The sequence below is a fragment of the Lygodium microphyllum genome, chromosome 23 (genome assembly GCF_053477565.2).
Source record: "Lygodium microphyllum isolate KBCC chromosome 23, Lygodium_microphyllum_v1.1.10, whole genome shotgun sequence".
NCBI classification, from domain to species: Eukaryota; Viridiplantae; Streptophyta; class Polypodiopsida; order Schizaeales; family Lygodiaceae; genus Lygodium; species Lygodium microphyllum.
In genome coordinates this window covers 81,828,750-81,854,665 of record NC_141157.1, presented here as the reverse complement: position 1 = coordinate 81,854,665, position 25,916 = coordinate 81,828,750, and the positions used below count along the sequence as shown (strand labels likewise).

At 38.4% G+C, this 25,916-nt stretch overlaps 1 protein-coding gene across 5 annotated transcripts; it reads left to right on the top strand.

Annotated features, from left to right (window-relative positions):
- Positions 1-9,034: 9,034 nt before the first annotated feature.
- LOC148016396 (arabinosyltransferase RRA2-like) lies at positions 9,035-21,860 on the top strand. Of its 5 annotated transcripts, none has more exons than XM_087664758.1 (3): positions 9,035-9,184; positions 10,497-10,735; positions 20,401-21,860. In XM_087664758.1, the coding sequence occupies exons 2-3, from the start codon at positions 10,571-10,573 to the stop codon at positions 21,487-21,489; spliced, it is 1,254 nt and encodes a 417-aa protein (XP_087520884.1). In that variant the 5' UTR covers positions 9,035-9,184; positions 10,497-10,570; the 3' UTR covers positions 21,490-21,860. The 5 variants fall into 5 exon arrangements, with proteins under 5 accessions (XP_087520884.1, XP_087520885.1, XP_087520886.1 ...); XM_087664759.1 differs by having other exon boundaries at positions 9,052-9,194; XM_087664760.1 differs by lacking the exon at positions 9,035-9,184 and adding an exon at positions 9,228-9,244.
- Positions 21,861-25,916: the final 4,056 nt, after the last annotated feature.

The following is a 25,916-nucleotide window of genomic DNA, read 5'->3' as shown; positions in this document are numbered from 1 at the left end:
AGGTTGTATTCTTGTGGATGATGGGTCGGCTCACAACATTATTAACTATATGTTGGTTAAGAAGCTACATTTGCCCCAAGTACATAGTACTCATATTTATGTCATCTCCCTCATGAATGGAGATGACAAGGATGTGTGGGATACAAAAGTCTATGATGTTCCATTGGAAATGCAAGGACATACTATGAAAGTAAAATTTCAAGTTATTAACATGACTAGGGCAGATGTGGAATGGTTATACACTTTTGGGTGACTCATTAAAAGGTAGTTATCAACATAATACTATTACATTTGAGGACAATGGTGTGCATGTTTTGTTACTACAGGGTGAGGAGAATGTTCCACCATCCCCTCTTATATGTACACCTGAATTTAATTATTTGGCCATACATAACGAAATAGAATATGTCTATTTTTGTTATGTATTTTCTTCCTTTATTTCTTCGCATAAATATTTGTCTTCTCTTAATGATGTTGTGGATATTTCTTTACTAGAATCCAATGATAAATTAAGTGCATGCTCTCTCTTTTTAACATAAAATTTCTCATTGCAACACTCTCTTGCAAACTCTTCTTCTCATTCTCTACCATATGTGCATAATAAGATGTGCCAATTGCTTAATGACTGAAATGACATATTTCCTCCAAATTTGCCTCCAGCTTTACCCTTTGAATGTAATGTAACACATAGTATTGATGTTTTACTAGGAAGTAAACCCATTAGTTGACCACATTATCGATTTAGTGCTAGTGAAGCTAGCGAAGTGGAGAAGCAACTAATTGATTATCTCCAATGAGGATCTATTCAACCTAGTTATTCTCCATAGGCTTCAACAATATTATTGGTGAAAAAAAAGGATGGGTCCATGCATATGTGCATAAACTATCATGGTCTAAATGCAATCACTACTACAAATATGTATCTACTTTCTCGAGTGGATAAGTTGTTTGATAAACTCAAAGGAGCATGATACTTTACAAAGATTGACTTGAGGTCAAGATACCATCAAGTGTGTTATATATGCATGAACGATGTATCGAAAACTACCTTTCAAACCCATTTTAGCCATAATGAGTTTTTGGTTATGCCCTTTGGCCTAACTAATGCTCTTGCCAATGTCTTACATCCATATCGCAGAAAATTTGTTATTGTTTTTCTTGATGATATTCTTATTTGTAGTCATTCTGAAATTGGGAACATATTCACTTAGTCTTTGAGTTGCTTAGATAGCATAAACTTTATGCTAAGGAAACTAAATGTAATTTTTTCAAGATAGAAGTTCACTATCTTGGCCATATCATATTTGAAAAAGGTATTAGAATGGATCTAGAAAAGGTCCAAACTATCCTACAATTGCCTCATCTTACAAATTTAGAAAAGTTACAAATATTCATTGGTTTGGTAGGATTTTATCGTTTTATCAAAGATTATGCTAAGATAGTTGTTCCTATGACAAATCAATTGAAAGATCAAGGTCTCACTTTCTCTTAGGGTGAGAAACAACAATGCACTTTTGATAAACTTACAGTAGCTATTTCTACTACTCCAAACCTAGCTATAGTGGATCCATGCAAACTATTTGTGGAGGAAACTGATGCTAGTGCCACAGCCATTGGAGCCATCCACTTCTAAGAGGGTCAACCTATGGATTTTGAAAGTAAAAATCTAGATAAGGCTATGCAGAATTATTATGATTATGAACATGAGCTCTATGCAATTATCTATGCTTTGAAAAAATGGCAACATTATTTGTATGGAGCTCCATTTGAGGTAGTCTTTGATCAAGAGAGTATCAAATGCTTTACTACCCAAAAAGATATGAAAGGAATAAAGGCTCAATGGGCTTAATTTCTCCAAGAGTTTGACTACACCTTACAGTATCACAAGTGTCAATATAATGTTGTAGCTGATGCTCTAAGTAGAATGCATGAGACTAACACTCTCTCATTTACAATGTTGAAGAGTGATATATTAGAATCTCTATGATGAGAATATGAGCATGATCAGTCTTATGAAAAGGTGTAGAATGTGGTTAAAAGAAGGGATCCCTCACCAACTCATGCATAAGTTATGAATTCCACACACATTGCTCCTCTCTTACCACAATGATGAGCTGAATTGATGAAAAATTTTACCATTAATGATGGATACTTAGTTCACAAAGGTTGAATATGTGTATCCTTGGACTTAAACATGTGGCACTAGATTCTTTATCAATGTCATGATAGTCCTAATGTAGGTCATCTGGGGATACGAAATACCTATACCCATGTAGTAGACACTTTTATTGGTTTGGAATGCATAAGGATATAGAGAAATATGTTATTCAATGCAAAAAGTGTTAAGTGAAAAAAACCGAGGGCTATGGGCTTTTACATTCTTTAGAAATTCCTAATGGCAAGTGGAAAAATCTTTCTATGGATTTCATTTTTGGACTTCCTACTACAAATTATTATGACCATAATGCCATTTGATCAGTAGTGGATATACTCATTAAGATGTGTAGATTCATTCCAACAAAGACAACTGTTAAAACTCTTGAATAAGCATAGATATTTGTGGAGAATATTTATCATCTCTGTGGATTGCCAATCAATATCATAAGTGATTGTGATCAAAAGTTTAACAGCCATTTTTGGAGAGTTGTATTCAAAAGGTTAGATACAATGCTTAATTTAAGTTGTGCAGATCACCCTCAAATGGATGGGTAAACCAAGTTATCAAAGATATGCTATGAGCATATGCAATAAAAAAACAATCTAACTGGGTAAATTTATTACCCATATTAGAGTTTGCTAACTATCACCTTTGAAAAAGGTGATAAGGTCTACTTACACATTCCTAAATATTTAAGAAGTTTGAAGTCTAGAACAGTTCCTAAGTTATCTCCACAATATTGTGGCCCATTTAAAATCCTTAAAAGTATTGGTGAAGTTGCATATAAATAAGGTCTACCCTCCTTTAGTAAAGTCCATCTAATCTTCCATGTTAGCCAATTGCGAAGGCAACTTGGTAATGATGATAGTTTGGTGGACCAAGGAGTGTTAGTAGAAATTATTGAACCATTAGTTCAACCTCATGAATCAAAACAAATCTTGGATTTTCATGAGCATTGTACACACCATTATATTCAAAAACATGTTTTGGTTAAGTGGAAAGATAGACTTGAAGAAGGTTCTACTTAAGAAAACATTATGGTACTCAAGAAGCGATTTTCCACTTTTGTTTTCGAGGATAAAAACTCTTCCAAAAGGGGGGAGCAATGTCAGGACAAGGGTCCTAAGTAGACATGGTCCATAGGATAGCTTGACCATAGCACTAATAGTAGGTAATGGACCAATATGCTAAGGATTTGATGAGGTTAAGGGGTCAAGAGATAGCCTACATTAGGGCATAAGGGCATATGGACCAAAGGGTCAAAGGATAGGCAATTAGTTTGAATAGACTCACTAAAAGTAAGGTTTAAAAAATAGTCCATGGATCTACCTAAAAATAGTCCATGCATCTACCTAAAGATACCAATAATGTGGTGCTAAAAGAGGCTACCATGTTGGGTGGCTAAGAAGGTTAATTGAGCTTTTCCTAACTTTTGTGCTCATGGAAGGTAAGGCACCCATGAGGACATTACACTAGTAAAAAGTGTGCTTCGCCATGCAAGTCGATGTACAAGTTGAAGACTACCATTGTTGGACACCCAAGCCAAGCCTATAATGCTAGATTGGTTGCTAAGGGTTTTAAGTAGGAGCATGGTGTTGACTTCAATGAAGTCTTCTCTTTTGTAGTCTCAAGATGACTAATCTATGCTTGGTTTTGGTTTTGGAGACCTCTATTAGATGGATGTCAAGACGGTTTTCTTACATGGGGACTTGCATGATGAGATTCATATGTAACAATCTAAATGCTTTAAGGAAAAAGGCAGGAAACATCTAGTGTGCAAGTTGAGAAAGAGCCTTCATGAACTTAAACAGTCACCTAGGGAATGGTACCACAAGTTTGATGCTTTCATGTATTCACAATGATATACCATAGTGATTTGGATCCATGTTTATACATGAAGAAGGCCCATGATGGCAGCCTTACGATTTGGTCTATGCGGATGATATGTTGATTGCTGGGAGCTCTCATGAGATGAACTCGATGCCTTGAAAATTCAACTCAAGAAGAGCTTTGAGATGAAGGACATGGAATATGCATTGCTGCATTCTTGGGATGCACATCACTTGCGATCGCTCTAAGGGGCTCCTTTACTTGTTGCAGAAGGAGTACATCCAATAGGTCCTTGAGCGGTTTCATATGCAGGATATTAAGCATATTGGATGTCCTTTAACTTCTCATGTGAAGGTTCATCAGGCCGATTGTCCACAATCTAATGAGTAGAAATCTGAGATGGACAAGATCTCTTATGCATCTGTAGTGGGTAGTTTGATGTATGCTATGATAGCCACTCATTCTGACATAGCATTTGTAGTGGGAGTTGTGGCAGGCTATATGGCTACACCTAGCAAGTGGCATTGGGGTGCCATAAAGGGTAGCATGAGGTACCTTTAGGGCACTACATATATGTACATATGTTATGGTGGCCATGATACATGAGTCATAGGGTACACTAACTCTAATTATGCAAGGCATGCAGAGAGTAGGAAGTCCACCTCTTTGGCTATGTCTTCACCTTTGTTGGAGGTGTTGTTTCTTGGATGTCCAGGGTGCAAAAATGCACGGCTCTATGTACTACAGAGGCAAAGTGTGTTGTAGCAACTGAGGCTTGCAAGGAGACTCTCTAGTTAGGCCGTCTAGCCGTATACCTTGGTATTACTAATGTGGTCCTTGCATTGCTTTTGGGTTCTATGAGTACTACTCAGTTGGCTAAGAATCTGGTCTTCCATATGAAGACAAAGCACATTAAGGTGCATTACCACTTTATTAGAGAGGTTGTTGTGAGGATAGTCCATCAAGCTTGTCAAGATCTCAATTGACCAAAATCATGCAAATCTACTCACTAAAAGTCTCTCAGCGAGCATTTTGCTTTCGTTAGGATGTTGATGAGCGTTGGATGAGATGACATCTTTCCTCATCCCATTGTACTTTATGTACATTTGTACTTTGTCACTTTTTTCTAGTTCTCTCCTCACTAGGGGCACATTTTCCTTTAAGTGGGAGGTTGTTGGGGGTTAAGGCACCTATGCCTAATTGCCAGTCTATTCACTACACTCACAGTATTCACACACCTGTATACTGCAGGTGGTGGATGCCCATCACTGTCACTTCATTCTTTATTCTCTCAATGGCATTTCAATAAGGGAAGGCCAGTCACACATTGTGAGTGTTGGAGTTCCCACATCTCTCTCTCTCTCTCTCTCTCTCTCTCTCTCTCTCTCTCTCTCTCTCTCTCTCTCTCTCTCTCTCTCTCCATCTACCATAGCTCACACCTCTAGTGCTTTCGCTTGCTTGTGCTCTCACTCAAGCTTCTCCCTTCATAATGTACTCCCTTCCACACACACACACACACACACACACACACACAAATACATAGATGTTAATGAGAATTCAATCAGTGATGATAACAATAGTGTAGTGACAAAAGAGGTGATTATGAGATGATAATGATAACATATGATATGATAATGATTAGTATGGATGATGATAGTGTGTGGAAAATGTATGGGTATGGTGTATGTAGTATATGGGTAGGCTATTAACCTCTCCTTTCATAAGAGAGATTGCCTCATGGATCTCACCTCAGCTAGGCATGTTGCCTTTCATCAAAGTATGGTCTCAAGGTAGAAATGGCGGTTTTGATCAGCTTGAGATAGTAATTTCCAATTCATGGTAGACTGTATGGTGATGTTGAGATTGAAAAGGATGAAACAAAGACAACTCTTGATGTTCTCAAGGTAGACAAGTATAAGGTTCTCAGATTATATTATCATCATGAAAGTAGAGACCTTGAGGTTGAGAGAGAGAGAGAGAGAGAGAGAGAGAGAGAGACTGTTCTTCATGGCAACCTACAATTGAGGCACTCAAGACATTATGGCAAATTTCATTACATTTTGGACATCACTACTTCTATTGTCATACAATGGGTGGTGTCTTGCTTAGCATCTTTATCTTTATGCTTTTGGCATTGTCTATTAAGGATTATATAATTTATAATTTCCATGATTAATTTTTTTTATTAATTTTCATTTCCTTAAGGCCTATTCCCATGAGCTAGCACTAGAGTCACAGATATTGTTTTGCTTCTTCTTCTTTTTTGACAAAATCATATATAGCCTAAATAAACTGAAATCCTCCCAAGATATGGTGATGATAGTGTATGCAGTTATGTTGACAAACATACACCACTTTTTCTTTCCAAGTATATACACTCAAGTATGAAATCAATGATGGAGAGTCCTATGCATACATGTTCCTCATGATAGGATAAGTTAATATGTGCCAATGAGACCATCATTAATAAGCCATATCTATGAGATAGCATGATATGTGCCAATGGGACCATCACCAATCACCCATATCTATGAGGTAGTATGTCAATAAAAAAGCACTTTTAGACTAAGGTTGAAGGGATGGTGAAAATGAGGAGTAATGGATGATGTGGCAAGTTGGCATGTTGGAGGGGCCTTGCATGTAGGATTAATGCCTTGCATGGTTGAGGATTTGGCAGGTAGTAGGGTGGATTGCATGCTTGGTGTGGAGTAGGCTCTACATTTTCTCTGCAAGAAAAGGGCCATTGGTTGGCTAGTAAGAGGTCATCAACGTACAATGTTGTTTTGTCTTGAGAAGTCAGTTGGCTAAACTCCTTGTTTAGAGGGTTGCTATGATCACCAGGTTGCCAAAAAAATAGAGGACATGACTATTTAGCACCATGAACTCCAAATGAGATGTTGTTTCAATGGAAGGTCATCAAGATACCTTGACATGCATGTAAGGAAGATGTGAGCCTTTGGAATAAAGGTAGTAATAGTGATATAAACAAGCGGAGCAAGTTGATAAAAAATCTATTATGGTGGAGAATGAGTTTATTCTGTCAATTGCCATTTACTATTGGTATGCTCTTTGTTCAAAATTAACTTCATTGCAATCAAGATTTGTTGATTCTCTATTCTCTATGTGGGTAGTCTTTATGATGTGTAACTAGTTTACACCATTAGGATATCACAAATAACTCCCCCATGTCAAGGTTGCTTACTACTTTTGACTCATTCTATTGTGTCTATACCACCCTCGTGTGCATGGTAATCATAAGGATTTCCTTCCAAAGAGTTACCTTGATGTGATCTTAGTGCTCGCACCCCCCCCCCCCCCCCCCCCAACACACACACACACACACACACCCCATTGGTTGTACCTTAGTAGGTTCATGTCATGCAATGATAGTTCATGAGGTATACTTCTCATTTTGAGATCAATGCTTTTGACAATGGATGTACTATGGTGCTTTGGTATCGAGGCCATTGAGGTTGAGGTGACTTTGTCACAGTCTGGTTCTAGCTCCTTCATGCATAATATATATTATATGGTGATGCTTTTTCTTAGCTCTTGGATTATGTTTTAGATGCTTCAATGGTAGGTTGGGTGGATGCATTGGGGCATGCCTTTTCATTGGTGTAGTATTGTTGATTCCTTGGGTGTGAGCTTGCGGTTTTCCATGTATACCCAGCTTTAAAATTTTGAGCTATAGGGGCATAAGGAAAGTCCTCTCTTAGTCATGGCAATGTCACCAAGAATGCAAAAGTTTTGCCTTAAAGCTTAGATTTTGACTAGCCATTTACTTGATATTTGACACACAAATTTTAGATATTCTAATAACAATTTCAATCAGGTGCATTTAAGTTTGAGAAAGTTAAGAAGATTACATAAATGTAGTAGATTTTTTGAAGTCCCTATTTTGATGGGTACAAATCATGGGTACAACTCAAGATTACTTGTATATATGAGCAAAACAAGATCACTTGTACATATGAGCAAAACTTGAACTCCATTAACTTACGTAGGTTGAAGCAACTTGTGCATTTTTTGTCTCTCAGTACGGTTTGCTAATTGGTATAAGCCCATGATCCTGCATGTGGCCCATGTTAATGAGTCTCATATTTGGTTTGGTGAGTCTCTTGGCAATATATGTTTGGTACTAATCTAAAAATAATTTTCCTAGTTTGTGTCCAAAAATAGGTAGTAGGCAACTCATGTAAAGATAATGAACCAACACAGTTAGCAATGCAATGTGTGTGGACTAGTTCTTTTGGAAGTTTCATGAGATTGATTAGAGTATTCGTATGAGATCATGGAAAATAAGAAGGCACAATATGTTGATGATATGAGCAATCTTTGGTTCCACATGAGAATGATGTTGTAAATGACATTTCTAGATTGAGAAGCAAATCAACTACCTTGCGAGACATAAGTTTTATGCTCGAAGCATGTCAACATAGTGATCAGTCACCCATCGACATTTCATATCAAATGTACAAGATAGCATTATTTAGAGAATTATCGAACATAAGTACATGTGTTATTAGAGAGATGATTATTTTGTGCTTAGAAAAGTTACACTTACACAACTTTTGTGCATCAACACTTTAATACCAATTTTTGGGGAAAATACTATCAACACTTCCTTTGACTAACTAAATTATATGCCTTTCCAACATGCCTTTGGTATGGATAGCCCCTCATAAAAGTAAAGATAATTTGAGCATAAAGATCAAGGGAAATAAGGTCGTGTAATGGATGTGTTGTTGGATATGAGAAACTAATAGAGAAAATTTATGTTTTTATACATATTGTATGCCTAGATATTTGCAACCTTGTGCCCAAAGAACAAAGTAACCAATGAGTTTAGTTGCAAAATGGTTATATATTTCCTCCTCCAATATTGATATTGTTGGGTGAATCTCACACCTCTCTTGTACTTTTATAGTTGGTGAGGATCTAACAACACCTTTAGTTAGGTAGTCAACATTACCAAAGTTCAAAGAGTGTCAAATTCCTTTAACCAAGAACACATATCTACCTAAACTTAAGTAAATATAATGAAGCGAATCAATGGGAAAGATGCCCTCACTTGAAGGGCTTTCTTAGGAAAGGGCTTTATTGTGAAGGGCTTTATCTCAAGATCCTCAACTCTCCATAGGCACATTGAATTGCAATTCAAAAGACAATCCACACCTTCTTTGGAGCTTCATTGTTAGGATAAGTATACCAAAATCAATATCTAGATGTTATTTAAGTTTGTGGCCCCAAGAAGTACGTGACTTTGTGCTGTTGTAAAATTAAGGCCATGTTTCTTTCAATCTATTCACTCACAAATCAAAACTTTGCACGTTTATGAAAACTGTCACAAGTATGTGGCTTGTTCATGTGTGAAAGGAAGTTACTTTGGAGACGGTTGAATACTCAATAATTAGACTTGCAATTCTATTACCATTTTTATGTTAGAGTTGATATAGTGTGTGAAGGTAGTATATTTACACATTGGGGTAGGGGTAGTGATGAACAAGCTCTCTTATTGTATTGAGGAGCTGTGTTACCATGTTGTTAAGATCACTCATAAGCGCATGCTTAAGTGATGGTTTTCCTTGCTTGTTCATGCTTTAAAACATGGAGTGATGTTACCATTTTTGTTAGCACCACTCATAATGCATGCTTAAATAATGGTCTTCGTCGCTTGTTGAAGCTTTGAAGAATGATTCGGGGTTAGCTAAAGTTAATTGGACATTTGGCATAGTTAATATTTTACATTTTATTTCATTTGCATGAAATGGTAATCTCTCTCGCTCTCTCTCAACAAGCAATGTTCGAAAGGAGGTCCAATGCACACTTGTATGCTACCATTGGACAATATTTCTTTTTCTTATAGTGTGTAATTAATTGTTAATGTTGTAATCTAGAAACAAATAGATATCTTATTATGCCTTTGGGATGCGATGCATAGGGCTTGAACTCCCGCACCCGAGTAACTCAACCCACACTTTATCACTATGTCACAAACCCATTGGCAATGTAGTAATCTATTATGTACATATTATTATGTTATTTACATTAGAGTAAGATGAATAGGTGTATGCCATAAATTCCTCTTAGCACATAGACAAGTCCTTCTAGGCAATTATAAAGATAGGCTCCTAATTGCTTAGGACCTTACATATTTATAGGCTTTCAAGCTTCATCAGCTTTACCATACCTACTTTCTTGAGAGATTCTATGGTGATTGTGTGGTATAGTACCTATTTTATTGAGAGATTCTATAGTCATCTGGTGATTGTCTTGTGTGTGACCATTGACATGTAAAAAGTAGTAATTTTATGTACTAAGGTGCAGGTTTTCCTCTTTTACTTTGTTCTCCCTCACTGACACACACACGCAGTCTCTCTCTCTCTCTCTCTCTCTCTTCTCTGTATCTGTGTCTGTGTCTGTGTCTGCGTGTCCCTCTGTCCATGGTTATCTGTCTGTCTGCGCCGAATAACTTGCCAGTGACGATGGATCTCTGCAACTGCAGGAGCATTTTCCTGAAGCTGGCTGCCTCTCATTCCTCAAATCAAGTGGTTAAGTTTTGACATCTCGGGCAGCACCATGAGGAGGAAAGAGGGGCTGGTGCAGAGATCATCATCGTCGTCCTCAACAGCTGACGTCGGCAAGGTCGCCATCGCCATAGCCTGTGGGATCTTCCTCGGCGTCATCTGGTCGCTGTACTCCCCCCACGGCCTCTTCAATGCGCGCATCCATCTGGACTCCAAGGTGCTCCTTCTTGTGCATTCGAGCTTTTCTTTCTGCTTGCTTATAACAATTTAGGAAATTGTTCAAAGCAATTTGAACCCATCTTCATGTTTTGATCCTACGCATTTGAATTTAGGACACTTTCCTATCAAAGCAATATGAATTTTTGTTTAGGAAGTTCAAAGCAACCCAGAAATCTTCTCTGTCAAAGCAATTTAGGAAGATTTTAGGAGATTTTTCTATCAAATATATTGGAACTTTTGTTCAGGAATTTCAAGGCAATTCAGGAAATTTTTCTGCCAAAGCTATTTAGGAGGATTGCAGAAACATTTTCTATCAAGGCGATCAGAGTTTTTGTTGGCTTAAAGAATTTTCGAAGATTTTTTCTTGTTTTCTTGTGCTCATATGCGTTTGAATTCTTAGGTGCTTAGTTGGTTGCTTAAACATTTACGGGAATTTTCTTCTTTTCATTTGAGGAACCGTTTTAATTTAGTTCCATTTGTTTCCTTTTAGATTGCAAAAAATTAGCTGTCAGAACATAATTGAAGCATTGCGCTATTCGAACATCATCAACAGTATCTAAATCATGCTAATCTGTTTATTTGCTTTAAAGTATCAAAGTATTGTAGGTAATGCTTATTTGTTCAGACATTTAGGGTTATTTTCTTTCTTTTAATTAAATTAAATCCAAATTATTTTATCGTTATCTGTCGTAGATCCGTAGAATATGCTGTTATTTCTTTGTCTGCTTGAGGTTCATGAGTTTCCACGGTCCCCCTGCCCCCCTGCCCCCATGAGCAGGTCAATCTGTGTTCGTTCATACATGTGCCCTGGAAACAAGGTTATAGGCTAAATGGGCATTGCAAATCCTTTGCCAACTGCCTATATTAAGAACATTGGCCCATCTTTTCAGTGAAGCTTTGATAAGGGGGGTTCGAAACATGATAAGGGGCCCATCCTCCCTCAAAACTTGAGTGAAACTGATCAGCCATGGTTGTGAAGCTCAAATGTCTATCATTGGGATGAAACCTTTCAGGGGTTGCAGGATGAATATTTATACTTTTGACCATGCTACATTGACAACACAAAGGAACTATCTGAAGAGTAGACACAGGCTCAAGGCACTAAGGTGGAAAGGGCCCACCCCCATCCCATCACAATAAGAAGACTACTATCTCCTCCTCCAGTTTGTCAAGCTCTCTTCTACCTAAACTCACAATAATGCAGACAGTAACAAAATAGAGGAATCTTTTCAGAAAGATGCTCTCAAGTCAGCTCTGCTAGATGGCTGTTCTTGCAAAGGAAAGGCAGTATCAGCAGTCCTTGATAATGGTGATGGCAGCAGAAGTTGTTACCTAGCTGTGTGGATTTCTAAATAGAAAACTTGGCAAGATTTCTAGATATTTTACCTGTTTTTCCCTCTTGCTCTAGTCATCATGTTCCATATCTTGGATTAGGTTTGGGCATTGTGGACTATATACATGGCTCAAAATGATGTGAGTTTTCATTCAATTGACTTCCCTTTTGTGGTGTACTTCAGAATCTCTCTTATCATCTCATGAATTGTCAGTTCTCATGAACATAAGGGTTATTTGGACCTACCTTTGTTGCAACTCGCACTTCTTAAGTATGGTCTTGGAAGTGGGCCAAGTGCTTGTTCTTGCAGTATCATATTGCCTTTTCCATTCGAAGGAATGTTAATTCATAACTAGTCTTGCTTCGTTAGGGGTCTTGGGACTACACAATTGATGTGGTTAAGATGAACAATAAAATTGCAAGGATAGGACAAAAGTGTGAAGGACTAACTTGAACTTGATTGAACCAATGAGTACTTGTGATGTTGACATTGTTGCTTGATGTTGTTGCGAATGGCCTTCCTACGACAAAAATCAACACTTATTTCTCCCAATTTTGTGCTACTACTTCCTTCTCTCCTCTTGCTCAAAATCAATGAGTGCTTGTGATGTCAAAATGTCATTGTCGATGGTGTAGCTACAAAGAAAAGAGACATGCACAATTAAGATCTCTTAGCAAACTCAATGGAAAAAGGAATAGCTTTTGATTCATGTGTTGTGTGTAAAGTTTGTAAGTGGTAACAATGGATGTGGCCTTAAAGGCATTGAATTTGAACCTTAGGATAAGAGAGCTATATGAAGAGCTTCTCTTTGGCACCCCGTGCTGTGTGAGCATGATGCCAAGGCTTGAATGAATGAGGCATATGATGTAAGAGGACTCACCTTCTTGCCTCGCTTGCTTTTTGCACTATAGTAGAAAACTTGAGGCTTGAAATGATATATAGACTATAAAAGGATCTCTTTGCACACACAATGATCTCTATGATGATTTGGATGTGAAGGCATTGCAATTCTCTCTAACTGATGGATTGGAGCTGGAAGTCTCAGAAGTGGATGCAGTAATGGAAATGTATATGTATGCTGAAAAAGTTTGTTGAACACAAGATAGAGAGAAAAGAAGAACATTGCAAAAGAAGAGAACTTAGAAGAAGACTTGGGAAATGGAATCCATATATCAAGACATGAGAAAGTACAAAACCAATGTGAGTCACTGGTTGTGAAGGCACTGGCACCGACTTCTCTCTCTAGCAAGAACCTGTGGATGACAAATGATGAATGATAATGACTATGGAGGAGGAGCTTGAATAAATAGGCCAAAGCTCGAGGATTTGAACTTGCTAGACTTGGCCCCTCTCTAGAAGCTATACACTAGTATACATGTACAGATGAGGTTCACCTATCCCATCTCACCACCCTCGTACACTCCCCCTCTAGTACTAGAAAGTTGTGAGGGATGTCTGCATCATGTATACTAGAAAGCAGTTGAGGAAGGGGCAACCAAGCCTATCTCTTGATCGGAAGAAGAGGACCCCTTCCGTGCCATGACCTTCGCTTGGGCCGAAGGATCTGAATCAGAGTCCGAGGAAGGGGATGATTTAGTAGAAGAGTTTGGATCCTACTTCTTCTTCTTCTCCTTATTCCTTAAAATTGCTAACTCTTTACAGTCCTTTCGCAAGTGTCCCTTTTTACCGTAGTGATAACACTGGGCCTTGGACTTCTTCTTGTCACCTCTCTCTGAAGTTGCAAGTGCCTCACCAAAACCTGTATAATGAGATGGAAGCTTGCCTTGTAGACGCAAAGATGCCTCATGCTCAAGCAACATGAAGAACATATGGGTAAAGCTCACAAGTGTTGATGATGGCTGCACCCTTGAAGCATTGGCTACTTCATCAAACTCGGGGGGGAGCTTGTAGAGTATCGTCCTCATAAGATGTGCCTTTGGAAGAGCAGATTACATGTGTCGAAACTGGTCTTATACTTGTGTAACACGGAGCAAAGATGATTGAATAGTGTCCATAGGCTCAAACTTCATCTATTGGAGCTGTCCATAAAGTGTCATTTCATGCATGGTGGAAGGTGCCTCGTACATCATCTAAAGCTTGGACCATGCTTTTGGGGATGTCCTACAGGAGGTGACCGCTAGTAGAACTTCCTTAGAAATACATCGTAGAAGATCAAAATAAACACGTGCATTATTTGAATCCTAAGTAAGCACAGCTTCCTCATGGTTGCCCTCATCAAAGTCTTCAAGAAGTGGAAAAGGACACTGAGGCCATGGAATAGCTCCACAAACAATGTACCATAACCGCTTCTGCATGATGTCGCAGTGCGTAGGGTTGAAGGTCACCACGGGGGTTTGGCAAGAAAAATGGATAAGATAGATAGAGATGTGTCTTCAAGAGATAAGTAAATTACAGTGAATGTTTAAAGGTTCAAGAGATACTTCACGGTCAATCATAGGGGTTTGAGAGAGAAGAATGTATGGGGTTTCAAGAGCTTAAACTTCGGAGATGGTAGAGATAAGAGAAGGGTTGAAGGTTTCAAGCCAAGTTCTTGAAGGTGTTGATAGAGCTTCCAACTGCATGCTCTTAGCAAAGATCACAAGAATATTATCTCATAAGTTCTAACTCAAATCAAGCTTGTTTTCTTGACTGTAAGAGCAATCACAAATTATAAAATCAAGTACAATATGCTGTCATGTATCATAAAAAACTCTGCATCCCATCATTCATACATGATACCATAGCATGAATCAACTTTGTATGATTACATTCAATGTAGACCGTTAGAGACAAAAGCTTATGAGTCAATTACAAGGCTTGTAGGGCAAAGAGACTTGCTTCAAGAGAGCTTTAAATTGAGTTCCTGATAAGGATAAGTTACCACAGCCAAGAAATAAGAGAAAAAGCTCCTCTTAATTCAACTCAAAGCATCTATGAATGATCTACAAACATTGCCCTACCATAGGGACACATAATACTTGCATATTTTAACAAGATGTTTTCTGTAGAGTAAGAAATGAATTAAAAGAACAATGCTGTAGCTGGTTTTCTGAATATGGCTGCTGATTTCAGCCCCAAATCAGCCCAAATATCTTTCGGAATTCACCTTTGATGATAGCGTAAACTTCCCCTAACACGGTGTCGGTGCGTTTGGTGTCGAGAGTCCACCGTGGGGGTAAGAGATAGCATGGTGAAGGTAGATTCAGGGAGAGGAGTAGACGGAAGAGAAGGGGTTCGAAAAAATTGAAGTCGTAGAAGAATACTCCCAAAAAGAATTAGAAAATGTAGAAGAATACTAACAGAGATGAAGCTTGTCAGCTTATTCTTACATTATAAGAAGATAAAACTCTTATAGATAAAAATGTGTATAAAATAATATCTTCCTCTATGTTGCTCAAATCGCCAATTTGATGCCTCCATTGGCTCTGAAAGGACGCTTGACTAGAATTTAGCGAGGTCACTCCTTCATCTTCCACTTTCGAAGTGTTGTTCACTGCCTAAAAAGAGCGATCACGCGTTGCGCAATTTCGTTAATCTCTCTTTTTACATAAAATCCTCTCAAATTGGCTGAAAGCTACATGCTTTCTTTTACATGTCATCCTAATCTAGAAGTTGTCTACAGTTTTATGGATTTTTACAAGAGATAATATCTAGAATATCAAAAATTGGCTAAAACTTGTCAAAAAATCTAATATTTTTGAACCATGGACACTAACACTAATGTCTAAAATGGCATTGGCTCTCTATATCAATAAGAAAGCCACACTCTAGATTTTTTTACACGGTGTGCGCGTAGCGGCACGACAATGAGCTAGGCTTTCACAATAGCACTCCAAGTTAGATAGTCAGGGCCATGTAACTTATCATCAATAGAAGTACACATAGGAGCCATTTGGAGACGATAGGAAGAGAAGATAGAGGAGAGAAGATTGACAAAGAGAGAAGACAGCCAAACCAACAGCAAGGACTGCACAAAATGAGAGTTCACACGTAATGGAAACAAAATCTGATCAGAAGATGTGGGTGACCTTTGCAAGAGGTTGAAATACAGCCAAAAATTTCCCGAAACAGCAAAGCAACCCCTACACATAGTCGCCCAGCCAACAGTTAGGGTTAGAAAACCAAAACGTAGGCTAAATTAAGCAATAAAGGCAACAAACTGACGAAAATAGTGCTGAATGCTGACGCTGACTGAAAATGCAGATTTCTGTGCAGAAAATGCAGGTGGCAGTAGATCAGAGACAGGCTGAAATCAATCAGCAATAGGTCGCCAGATCATGAGAGGTAAGAGAGACATGTAATCAGCAGAAAAACAGCAGTAGGAACCTAGATCTTGCAATTTGATACCATGTTAGAAGTGGATGCAGCATTGGAAATGTATACGTATGCTGAAATAGTATGCTGAACACAAGACAGAGAGAAAAGAAGAACATTGCAAAAGAAGAGGACTCAGAAGAAAACTCGGGAAATGGAATTCATATACCAAGACATGAGACAATATAGAACCAATGTGAGTCATTGGTTGTGAAGGCACTAGCACTGGCTCCCCTCTCCAGCAAGAACCTATGGATGACAAATGATGAATGATAACGACTGTGGAGGAGGAGCCTGAGTAAATAGGCCAATAGAACGCTATAAATGGCAGCAGGTTGGCCAATATTTAACGCTAGTTGGCCAGCATAAAATGCTGAAATAGCCATCATAAACATCCAAATAAAATGCCTAGATAATTAGGATACCATCTTGATGCCCTAGCCCACTGAATCACATGCATAGACTCAACCATGAACTGACATATCTGCTAACAATAAGTAGCTTATTATTTAGTTCTTTTCACTATCATATAGTCTACATAAATTTGAAACCACATCTTATAGCTCACATAGTCCATGTAAGTTTGAAACCACATCTTATAGCTCTATTAATTTTCCACAAACTTCTTATGTTGTGAAAGTAGTATTTCTTTCTAGAGAAGGGTGTTCAAACCCTAAAATGCATTGGTTTACAACAATTTACGACAAGCAATAAATTCATCAATTAAATTATAAATTAAAATTTAATGCTTTACCACATTGGGAAATTGAGATGAGCCAATGCCCGATTGGCCTTAAAACTTTGTACCCCTTTGGTAATTCTTTTCACATGCAGTTTGCCCTTTCAAAGGCACATCTAGTGGGAACTACTCTACAAGCTTCCCTTGGAGTTTGATGGTGTGGCTAATGCATTGTGGGCGTAGATATCCTCTACACATGTGAGCTTTACACATATGTCCTCGATGCTGCTTGAGCATGAGGCATCTTTGCGTTCACAGGGAAGGCTCTCATCTCATTATGGAGGTTCCAGTGAGGCCTTTATAGCTTCAGAGAGGGGTGATAGGAAGAAGATCTCATTGTGGAGGTTCTAGTGAGGTATTTATAGCTTCAGAGAGGGGTGATAGGAAGAAGTTGAAGGCCCAGTGTTGTCACTATGGTAAGAAGGGACACTTGTGAGCCTTACGAAAGAAGAAGGAGAAGCAGAAGAAGCGAGATGTGGACTCCTCCGACAAGTCATCCTCTTCCTAGACTTCGACTTCTATCCTTTGGCCAAGGCGAAGTTCAAGGTGCAAAAGGGATCCACTTCTTCAGATCGAGGGAAGGGCTTGATTCCCCCTTCCTTTGCTACTTTCTAGTCTAGGTGATGCGGTCATCCCTCATGACTCTCTAGTACTAGAGAGGGAGTGTGAGAGGGTGGTGAAATGGGGTAGCTGAGCCTCATCTATACAAGTATACATGTGCATAGGTTCCAGAGAGGGATGTTCCTGACGCATTGATCGAAGTCTGGCAAATTCAAATCCTGGAGCTGGGATTGACATCCAGGTTTATGCTGGGTTGCTATTTGACGACGAGCAGGATTGGCTCCTAGTTTGAGCTCACATGAGGGGACACTTTGGCGGTCTTGGCTAAAAGCAAGGAATCCATGGTCACATATGTTGAAAGGGTCTCTATTTTCAGGAGCTAGTACGAACGACATTGACATTAAGTTCTCTCGGAGGCACCTTGGTGGTGGCTTGATCACCCACTGTTTGGGTATTCATGGTTCTACTTTGCTGGTTCTTTGTTGTATGGATTATGATTAGCTTTTATCATTGTATAATTGTATTGTATCAAATCACCCATGATCTAAGAGAGGGTGTTAGTAGTCCAGATAGCTCATGTGTGAGTTTGACTTATGCTAACCTATGTTGGGCATGCCTAGGTTACTTAGGAATTTTATTATGGTTATTATGATGCTTATATGGGGCATTTTATGCTGGCCAACTTGCCCCAATTTTGCCATTATTTTCTTCTCTATATACCCGACTCCCTCCTCATTCAGTTAGATCATCACCTATAGGTTCTATGGAGAGAGGGAGTTGGTGCAAGTACCTTGGAGCTAGAGACTTACTATTGTACGCATCATTCTCATGTTTGGTATATGGATTCCATTTCTCGAGCACATCTTTAAGTTCTCTTCTTTTGCAATGTTCTTCTGTTTTCTTTCTCTTTTGTCTTGTGTTCAACAGTTTATTTTAGCACTTGTCTATGCTTCCATTTTTTGCACCAGTTCTGACACAGCCAAGAATAATTAATTAAGTTGGGGAAATACATGTCCAGCCCCAAACTTTGGCCATGCCCAACCTCAATTTAAATTCCCAACCTCTTTGAACTTAATGTGTCGGAGTCTAGGTCATTAAACCATTTAAATTTCTAACCCCCACAATACCGAAAGTAATTTCCAATAGGATATTCAATGCCCCTTGTCCTAGGTAACCCCCCTTTGGCACCTGGTCAATCTAATAATACCACGAGCTCCTTGACTTCTGATTGATAAGCTTTGACCACGTCAATGCTATTCTTGGCATACCATGGTTCTGTGATAGATATTCCTCTTTGTACATTGACTATAGAACTCATGTACTGTCTTTTGAACTTCTTGTAGATATTCCAGAGGCTAGTACAATGCAGAAATTGAAGGAGAGAGGGATGTTCTGGTTGCAACTGGCATGTGGTGGCATTTTATTCAGGATCTACGAATGGATGGTGGTGTGCTGACAGGTGGCAAGAGTCCAGACTCTGGAAATAAACCTTGCCCCTGTCCGGCCATTAGACATGAAAGAAAAAGCTGAGTTATGAAATAGTTTTTACAATTTTTCTAAGAAACTTCCAACACATGCATTTGAGAATGATTCTGATGCAAAAGACACATCTGCCATGACATATCTTGCAGCCTCACAGCACCACACTTGCTGGGAGACCACCTACCAAAACCCTAAATAAAAACCGTCCCTTGGTAGAACCAGAAAAAGAGAGATGGGTCTATGAAGAGTAGTTTCAAGTTTCAAGACCACAATTCTACTCAATTGCACAAGCAGGCAGCCTCCCCTGCTCTTAGGTAAAAGAACCTGCTGGAATCTCTGGTTGGTCTGCAGATGTAACTCTGGTTGTCTTAGGTAACAGAACACACTGATTTAGGTTGGTCTACCCTGGAATTCAGCCTTTGGACTTAGGTGCAGACAGGGTGGATGATTATGCAGGGCCAATTTGCGGTAGGGCACCTGAAGAGGAGCCGGTGCAAGATCTGAAGGTTTGGCATTTAGTAAGACATAAGCAGTGATAGAGAAGCTGAGGACAACGAACAACACAGAAGGTTGAGGAGGGAAGACTTTGACTGATAGAAGTTTGGGAGGCATCATGTACCAGTGGTGGTGGAATGTAGAGGAAATAGTGGCAGAACCCAAACAGTGTGAAGATCACTAGAATAGGGTCAAAGCAGATGATGATGCTGATTTATGGGACTGAGATGACGGCATGTGGTGAGGTACAGACTGTACGCTTTTTTGTTCTTGCTTTCTATTTTCTTGACTCTATTATTGACATGAGCTTACTTGACCTAATGGTTGTTGTCACTGCTGCATGGCATTATGCCTTTTGAGAACTCACGAAATCATTATAGGCTGACCAAGTAATCATTGAATGCTCCATATATACTACCAAGCAGCTTGTGGGCATTTTAAAATCCCAAGAAGAAAGTTGTTTCCTACCTCAATCTTGATTGAAACATGATACTTGTGTTTTTTGTGCAGTCAATTCTGATATGCATCAGCATAACTGTATTTCCTCTGTCAAATCTACAATACTTGATCTGGTTCTGAGTCTGCAAATGCATTATTCAGGAAGAGGGGGAGGATTTCCTCTATCAAATCTACAGTATTTGACCTGGTTTCTGAGTCTGCAAAAGCATTGTTTGGGAAGAGGCGTAGGATAGTGCATCATTTAGTTGCCCATTATGTGTGGTTCTATATGTGATGCAGGTGCACACTGTGGGCTGTGAATCAGCTGATGAATTACTTCTCCTTAAAGCAGACATTGATTCTGCACGACAAGAGAACACACTGTTGAAGTCAAGCATCAAACAGGCCCAGCAAGAAAGTGATGCAGCTAAAAAACAATTGCTGGCACTTAGCATGCCAGGAAAAGCTGGACCACTTGGAACGGTCAAAAGCTTGAAAACAAACCCAACTGTTCAGCCCGATGAAAACATCAACCCAGAGCTTGCCAAGGTTCTGGATAAAGTGGCAATAAATGGAGAAGTCATAGTGGGAATTGCAAACAGCAATGTCAGAGAAATGGTAAGAATATGGTTTGCCAGCATAAAAAGGGTGGGTGTCACCAATTACCTGTTGGTTGCCCTTGATGATCAAATTGCAGAATTTTGTCGTTCAAATCAGGTGCCTTTCTATAGAAGAGATGCCAATATTTCAGCAGCTCAAAAAGAAACAGGGGACAACCATGCTATATCTGGCCTAAAATTTCATATTCTTAGAGAGTTTTTGGTGCTGGGCTACAGTGTTTTGCTTTCAGATGTTGATATTATTTTCTTCCAGAACCCATTCTTGCACCTTTATAGAGATTGTGATGTTGAAGGTATGAGTGATGGCGAGAACAATCAGACCGCATATGGTTTCAATGATGTGAAGGATGACCCAAAAATGGGTTGGTCTAGATATGCTCATACAATGAGAATTTGGGTGTTTAATTCAGGCTTCTTCTTTATCAGACCAACTGTTCCATCTATTGAATTGCTTGACCGTGTAACCACTCGCCTTACTCAAGAAAAAGCATGGGACCAGGCAGTGTTCAATGAAGAACTCTTCTTCCCTTCTCATCCAGGCTATGAAGGACTACATATCTCTAAGCGAGTAATGGACTTCTACTTATTTATGAACAGCAAGGTGATGTTCTTGCAAGTAAGAAAAGACTCAAACTTTGATGACTTCATGCCAGTTGTAGTGCATGTCAATTATCATCCTGACAAGTATGAGAGAATGCTAGCTTTGGTTAGATATTATGTCAATGGTGAGAAGGATGCATTGAAGAGATTCCCCGATGGATCCGGGTGATGCAGATGAAAGTGGTGAGAAAAGGAAGTCTTTTGTTTGTCATCTTTACCAGCATTCATCCTGAATGTTCCACCTCAACAGGTTGAGTTTGATATGAAACTTACAAGGGCACACTGCCATTTTCTCTGCAGATGTTCTCATACATTTCAAACTGTCCTTGGAATCTTCACTGCACCTTGATTCCTGCATTAGTAGCTTGGTCAGTTTTATGTAGCTAACTGGATATCATTCTTGTTATGAATTTTAGAAGGTATGCATACAAGTTCATCAACCACAGAATTATATGTGGTGAGGTGCTATCTGTAACTGCAATCTAGTTCCTCAAGTTCCGTATTATCCGAAGCCGGAAAAGGCAGCGTGACTTGTTTCTACACATGGCCCATTTTGATGCAGGAAGTGGTACAGGAATTGGAAAATGGGTCGAGTTAACATGATGTCATCTCAATGGTCAAGATTTGATCCTTCCAAGAAAGATGCTCTGGGTTTAGTTTGGAACCAGTTTGTTACATTTTCTTGCACTGCTTAGGTTTTTTAAGACGTTGTGCCGTGGTTTTCTCTCAATGATACCATTAATTAACCAAGTTTTATGTCCTTGGAGATTAACAATAATTTCTTTAGGAATAGCCTTTGTCAAACTTACTAGTACAAGATTCAGAATTACAGAAAGCAAACAACTTTAGAAACCATCATAAGCCTTGGATCCGATTTCTACTATTATGTGCTCTTTTAGATTTCCATAGTCTTTAAGTGTAAACAACATTGTAAATCTCACACTCAAATCTCAGTCGTAATGCTGTAGAATCATCATATTATGACAGCATTTCAGAACGATAGCATTTGCCTTCTCTAATAGAAAAGTCATTTCTAAATGCAAATTCAGAAAAACCCCAGACCTTACATTACATGTAACTTAATTGCACAAGTTTCATTTTCACAACAATCTTGACCATTGTATAAAAGGCTTGTTGAGTGATAACCTGGTTTGGAAATCCTTATCACAAATGGAATTTCATAAGATAATAGAAACTCCTATAGTGTCGTTTGCCAATCATCTTGTTTGAAAAGGAGTAGAATATCATAGAACAAAAGGCAAAAGTCCATACTATCATGCTAGTTGCCCATAGAGGCCACATTTGGTGGAAAACCATATGGCATATATAAGAGGCTACACTTGATGGAAAACAATTGCCATGTTTAAGACATGCTAAATGTAATTTGTGCCCAATTAAGAGTGTTAAATGCACTTAGTGCCCAATCAAGATGTAGAAATAAACTATTATATTAACAATCTAGTTCAGTGTGCTATTGGTATAAATAATAGAACATTCAACTAAAGCTACAAGAATTACAATGTATATTGTGACCTTAAAGCAGTCCAATGCTTGCTCCTTGTAAACTCACTATATGAGGATTTGCCCCTTGATAAATTGGCAATTTTCCCTCATTCCTAGCTCACTTCATCTTGTTGATCTCACCTAGTTGTGTTCAAGTTCATCTGTGATTGACATTGTGATTGCCTTGAAGCATTTTGGTTGCTTTAATATCCAAATTTGTATTGTGCATCTCCAAGCTTCAAAGTTGCTTCATTATTTCCTTGCTTGGTGCTACACCATGGTACCATTTGATCAAACCCTTCTTTTTTAATAATGGTCCTATTTTCATCTCTAGTATGTATGACTTGAGGATGAGAAAGAAAGAGAGAGAGAGTATACTAACCTCTCTAAAGACCAACATCGCCTTTGAGACCACACCAATACATATAATGAAGCAATGAAGTTAGTTATGATAGAATTTATAACCTTTGATTTAGTGCCTAATATTAGTTGCAAAATGTTGTATAAAAATAGGGATACTCCTTCACATGAATGATAATACACCCAATGTGCCCACACTCATTTGTTCAATAATGCATGTAGTATACTGTTTATTATTTAAAGGTTCACTTTCTATAACTCCTGAACCAATGAGAAAATCCTTGAGCCTATGTGGCACAAGGAAGATAGGTTTGGTATTCAAGAAATAAAGAGGGGTTTTTTTGAAGGGTAAATTAATAATGAAAAGGTAAAAGGTAGGACTTTAAAATTTTGGGACTATATATATATATATATATATATATATATATATATATATATATATATATATATATATATATAGAGAGAGAGAGAGAGAGAGAGAGAGAGAGGATATACAAGAAACAAAGAGGGGTTTTCTTTTGAAGGGTGATATGATGAGAAAAGATGAATGTGAGCCTTTGAAAAGTTAATCTCTCTCTCTCTCTCTCTCTCTCTCTCTCTCTCTCTCTCTCTCTCTCTCTCTCTCTCTCTCTCTCATTGAAGATATGAGATGAAATGATATTTCAATCATTGAGCATGTGCATCCAATGTGTGTATACTCAATCCACAAATGCACACATACTATAAAAAGAGATGAATTTTCGTGATGAAAGGCACACACACAACATATATACACATGTACATGTGTATGCATGCATGCATATGCGTGCGCGCGCGCGCGCGCGCGTGTGTGTGTGTGTGTGTGTGTGTGTGTGCAAACACATACATGTGTATGCACATATGCATATTTGCACACATGCTCGTACACATGTAAACATATGAGAAAAAATGGAGAGGGGAGGAAGATTATAAAAATGTGTGAGAGAGGGGGGAAATAAAAGAGGAGAGAGAATGAATACAAAATTATAAAACATGCATATAAATACATACACACACCCATAGACACATGCATCCATGCATGAACACATATTTATATAGATACATGCATACATACATATATATAAATACATATGTGTACACGTCTGGATAAGATGCACATATATGAGGTGAAAAAGGATAAGAGATAAGGGACTTGAGAAAGGAGACCAAAGAAGAATGATGATAGAGGAAGAGAGGACACACACTTATGAGATAGAAGGGACTCGATAAAAAAAATAAAGAAGAGGAGACAAAAATGATGATAGGGAGAGAGAGGACATACACACACTTATGAGACCACACAGGTGGAAACACACATATATACATATACTTGTACACATATACATATGTGTATACACATGTACACACATGCATACGTAGCATGCACACATATGAGGTGAAAAATATGAGAGATAGGGGACTTGGAAAAAAAAGGAGATGAGATAAAAATGATGAGAGGGAGAGAGCATGTGTGCACACACACACACACACACACATACTTATGAGACCACACATGAAAACACACATATTAAACATAGACATGTATATATATACATATATGTATACACATGTACACATGGACACATACATGTGTGTGTGCGCGCGCACACACACACACACAGGAAGAAGCAAATGAATAAGAAGAAGAAGAGAGAAGGGAAATGAGAGCAAAAAAGAAAAAAGTGATAAAAGAGAAAAAAGATAGGGGAGAGAAAAATGATAAGCTTATCACACACACACACACACACACACACACACATAGAGTTGGCTTCTTTATGACTCAACCATCCATGGACCTTCTTGCCACATGAGACATGCATTAGAACACAAAGTCCCCTATGACACAGGTACTTTGAGCCCCTGTGCAAAATATCAAAAGAACATGAGGGCAAAGCGCTGGGAGAATCTAGGGACGAAGCACCTAATCATAATTAAGCTCATAACATATAGACCATTGATAAATAGACCAGGGTATACTAATTGCATATGGATCGTTGACATTATTAATGTATGCTTAACTCTAGACTAGTGTGGACTACTTAATTTTTTACTTTTACGTATCACACGAGGGTACTCTTAAGCTAACTCTTAACACCAAAGGTAGACCACAAGCAATAATTTGCTTATATGGATTGATGGAAAGCAACTAATTAGCCAAGATAGTATGACAATGTTATATATATGCAACCTCCATTCTCCTTGCAGCTCCAACAACTAGTATAAGAAGGAGTGGGAGTCTCCACCTAGAGCTGCCAATAAAAATCTTTATGGTCTCTAATTTGGATGAGATTCGACATGCAAGAAGATGTCAAAAATTCTCAGGAACAAGCCTTAAAGACTATGTCTGCTCTGTTTTTTATCTAAGGTCGTTTCGAACTCTGTTTTTGACCCGTAAGTGCTACACAATGTTTTGTATTTTTCTAGAATTCTAGACAACTTGTTTAAAACTTGTAAAATAGGTCAAGGATTGCAATGTCCACTATAGAGATGTATACATGTTACAGAGCATTGGTAGTCCAGTGACATAAAAGTAAGTAGTTTCAAGTTACACATTGTTTGACATATATTGCAAAATATGATAGCTTTTATAATTTTAGAGGTTATTTTGGACTACTATTACATACAAGAAGTGTTAATGGAGTAGAGACTTTGATATATATATTCTAGCAATTCTTAAGCTACATATAATGCCATATTGTCCATGCATATTTACTC